General features: G+C 14.4%; 1 protein-coding gene across 1 annotated transcript; it reads right to left on the bottom strand.

Annotated features, from left to right (window-relative positions):
- Positions 1-51: 51 nt before the first annotated feature.
- Positions 52-1725, bottom strand: LOC129720115 (probable cyclin-dependent serine/threonine-protein kinase DDB_G0292550; the record flags this gene model as incomplete). Its single annotated transcript, XM_055671543.1, has 1 exon — positions 52-1725. A coding segment is annotated over one exon (1674 nt), but the record flags the coding sequence as incomplete, so codon positions are not given.
- Positions 1726-4827: the final 3102 nt, after the last annotated feature.

Raw genomic sequence — 4827 nt, 5'->3', positions numbered from 1 at the left:
ATTATTATTATTATTATTATTATTATTATTATTATTATTATTATTATTATTATTATTATTATTATTATTATTATTATTATTATTATTATTATTATTATTATTATTATTATTATTATTATTATTATTATTATTATTATTATTATTATTATTATTATTATTATTATTATTATTATTATTATTATTATTATTATTATTATTATTATTATTATTATTATTATTATTATTATTATTATTATTATTATTATTATTATTATTATTATTATTATTATTATTATTATTATTATTATTATTATTATTATTATTATTATTATTATTATTATTATTATTATTATTATTATTATTATTATTATTATTATTATTATTATTATTATTATTATTATTATTATTATTATTATTATTATTATTATTATTATTATTATTATTATTATTATTATTATTATTATTATTATTATTATTATTATTATTATTATTATTATTATTATTATTATTATTATTATTATTATTATTATTATTATTATTATTATTATTATTATTATTATTATTATTATTATTATTATTATTATTATTATTATTATTATTATTATTATTATTATTATTATTATTATTATTATTATTATTATTATTATTATTATTATTATTATTATTATTATTATTATTATTATTATTATTATTATTATTATTATTATTATTATTATTATTATTATTATTATTATTATTATTATTATTATTATTATTATTATTATTATTATTATTATTATTATTATTATTATTATTATTATTATTATTATTATTATTATTATTATTATTATTATTATTATTATTATTATTATTATTATTATTATTATTATTATTATTATTATTATTATTATTATTATTATTATTATTATTATTATTATTATTATTATTATTATTATTATTATTATTATTATTATTATTATTATTATTATTATTATTATTATTATTATTATTATTATTATTATTATTATTATTATTATTATTATTATTATTATTATTATTATTATTATTATTATTATTATTATTATTATTATTATTATTATTATTATTATTATTATTATTATTATTATTATTATTATTATTATTATTATTATTATTATTATTATTATTATTATTATTATTATTATTATTATTATTATTATTATTATTATTATTATTATTATTATTATTATTATTATTATTATTATTATTATTATTATTATTATTATTATTATTATTATTATTATTATTATTATTATTATTATTATTATTATTATTATTATTATTATTATTATTATTATTATTATTATTATTATTATTATTATTATTATTATTATTATTATTATTATTATTATTATTATTATTATTATTATTATTATTATTATTATTATTATTATTATTATTATTATTATTATTATTATTATTATTATTATTATTATTATTATTATTATTATTATTATTATTATTATTATTATTATTATTATTATTATTATTATTATTATTATTATTATTATTATTATTATTATTATTATTATTATTATTATTATTATTATTATTATTATTATTATTATTATTATTATTATTATTATTATTATTATTATTATTATTATTATTATTATTATTATTATTATTATTATTATTATTATTATAATTATTATTATTATTATTATTATTATTATAATTATTATTATTATTATTATTATTATTATTATTATTATAATTATTATTATTATTATTATTATTATTATTATTATTATTATTATTATTATTATTATTATTATAATTATTATTATTATTTTTATTATTATTATTATTATTATTATTATTATTATTATTATTATTATTATTATTATTATTATAATTATTATTATTATTATTATTATTATTATTATTATTATTATTATTATTATTATTATTATTATTATTATTATTATTATTATTATTATTATTATTATTATTATTATTATTATTATTATTATTATTATTATTATTATTATTATTATTATTATTATTATTATTATTATTATTATTATTATTATTATTATTATTATTATTATTATTATTATTATTATTATTATTATTATAATTATTATTATTATTATTATTATTATTATTATTATTATTATTATTATTATTATTATTATTATTATTATTATTATTATTATTATTATTATTATTATTATTATTATTATTATTATTATTATTATTATTATTATTATTATTATTATTATTATTATTATTATTATTATTATTATTATTATTATTATTATTATTATTATTATTATTATTATTATTATTATTATTATTATTATTATTATTATTATTATTATTATTATTATTATTATTATTATTATTATTATTATTATTATTATTATATTATTATTATTATTATTATTATTATTATTATTATTATTATTATTATTATTATTATTATTATTATTATTATTATTATTATTATTATTATTATTATTTTTATTATTATTATTATTATTATTATTATTATTATTATTATTATTATTATTATTATTATTATTATTATTATTATTATTATTATTATTATTATTATTAATATTATTATTATTATTATTATTATTATTATTATTATTATTATTTTTATTATTATTATTATTATTATTATTATTATTATTATTATTATTATTATTATTATTATTATTATTATTATTATTATTATTATTATTATTATTATTATTATTATTATTATTATTATTATTATTATTATTATTATTATTATTATTATTATTATTATTATTATTATTATTATTATTATTATTATTATTATTATTATTATTATTATTATTATTATTATTATTATTATTATTATTATTATTATTATTATTATTATTTTTATTATTATTATTATTATTATTATTATTATTATTATTATTATTATTATTATTATTATTATTATTATTATTATTATTATTATTATTATTATTATTATTATTATTATTATTATTATTATTATTATTATTATTATTATTATTATTATTATTATTATTATTATTATTATTATTATTATTATTATTATAATTATTATTATTATTATTATTATCATTATTATTATTATTATTATTATTATTATTATTATTATTATTATTATTATTATTATTATTATTATTATTATTATTATTATTATTATTATTATTATTATTATTATTATTATTATTATTATTATTATTATTATTATTATTATTATTATTATTATTATTATTATTATTATTATTATTATTATTATTATTATTATTATTATTATTATTATTATTATTATTATTATTATTATTATTATTATTATTATTATTATTATTATTATTATTATTATTATTATTATAATTATTACTATTGTTATTAGTATTAGTATTACTGCCTTTTTTTTATTTTGATCCATTGTAGTTTGAAAATTTGTTTTTAAAATTTAATAGCAACTACTTGACCCCCCCCCCCCCACATTCGAATATTTATCGTTTGTGTGCGGTAGAGCGTAACGCTCCCGCAAAATGGACGACATGCAGGTGCAACTATTCCTGGATGTGGAAACAACTGGGGAAGAGATTGAGATCTCCCCCATCAATTCCCCTCTACCTTCCCCGCTACCTAGCCCCGTACCAAGGGTACCGGCAACACGGGTGAAAGCTTACCCAGATGCTTCGAAAGGTCCGTTCGTAGTTTACTTCAGGCCCATAAAGAAGCCTCTAAATATAATTCAAATCGGCAAGGACCTGGCAAAACAGTTTTCGGACGTAACCGAAATTACAAAGGTTAGACCGAACAAACTGCGAGTTGTTGTGAGTAGCTTGAAGCAAGCAAACGCAATTGCTAGCTACGAGCTCTTCACGAGAGAGTACCGCGTGTACATCCCTGCCAAGGACGTGGAGATCGACGGTGTGGTTACCGAAGGAAGCCTCACGGTCGATGACATTTTGCGTCACGGGGTTGGCTGCTTCAAGAACCCCCTGATTCAAGATGTAAAGATACTGGATGTCAAGCAATTGCATTCAGTATCCATCGAAGAAGGGAAGAAGAAATTCTTCCCTTCGGATTCCTTCCGTGTAGCATTCGCCGGATCCGCACTGCCGAACTACATCTCTTTGGACAGGGTTCGTCTGCCTGTACGCCTGTTCGTACCGCGGGTCATGCATTGCCAAAACTGCAAGCAGTTAGGTCATACAGCCACCTACTGCTGCAACAAGGCACGCTGCAGCAAGTGCGGAGGCAATCATGCTGAGACCGCTTGCAGTGAGGATACTGAAAAGTGTCTTTACTGCGAGGGAACTCGGCATGACCTTTCGGCTTGTCCCGCGTACAAACAGCGCGAGGAAAAAATAAAGCGTTCCCTCAAGGAACGATCAAAGCGCTCTTTCGCAGAAATGCTGAAGAGTGCTGAGCCACCCTCGACAGGAAACATCTTTTCCTTTTTGCCAACCGATGAGGGTACATCTGACGATCCCGTCGAAGGGTGTTCTTATGCCATGCCAGAAGGATCTAGGAAGAGGAGAGTGATCAACTCTCCTAATCTTTCTCGCAAAGGTCGCAAGATAACCCCTAGCGGAATGACCAATAAGCCAACACAAAAAGGAAGCGATGAAGAAAAACCGAAGCAAGTACCTCCCGGTTTTAATTTTAAATCAAACCAGGAGTACCCACCGCTTCCTGGGGCACCAAAAACCCCTCGTGCACCCATTTCTCGATCAGAAGATAAAAAAGAAACAGGGTTCATAAAATTTTCTGATATTGTGGACTGGATATTTAAAACATTCAACATACCAGATCCCCTACAAAATATTCTTGTTGCCCTTCTTCCTACAGTGAAAACCT

This window comes from Wyeomyia smithii, chromosome 1, assembly GCF_029784165.1.
Source record: "Wyeomyia smithii strain HCP4-BCI-WySm-NY-G18 chromosome 1, ASM2978416v1, whole genome shotgun sequence".
In the NCBI taxonomy this organism is placed as follows: Eukaryota; Metazoa; Arthropoda; class Insecta; order Diptera; family Culicidae; genus Wyeomyia; species Wyeomyia smithii.
This window is presented reverse-complemented; position numbering and strand designations above follow the sequence as displayed.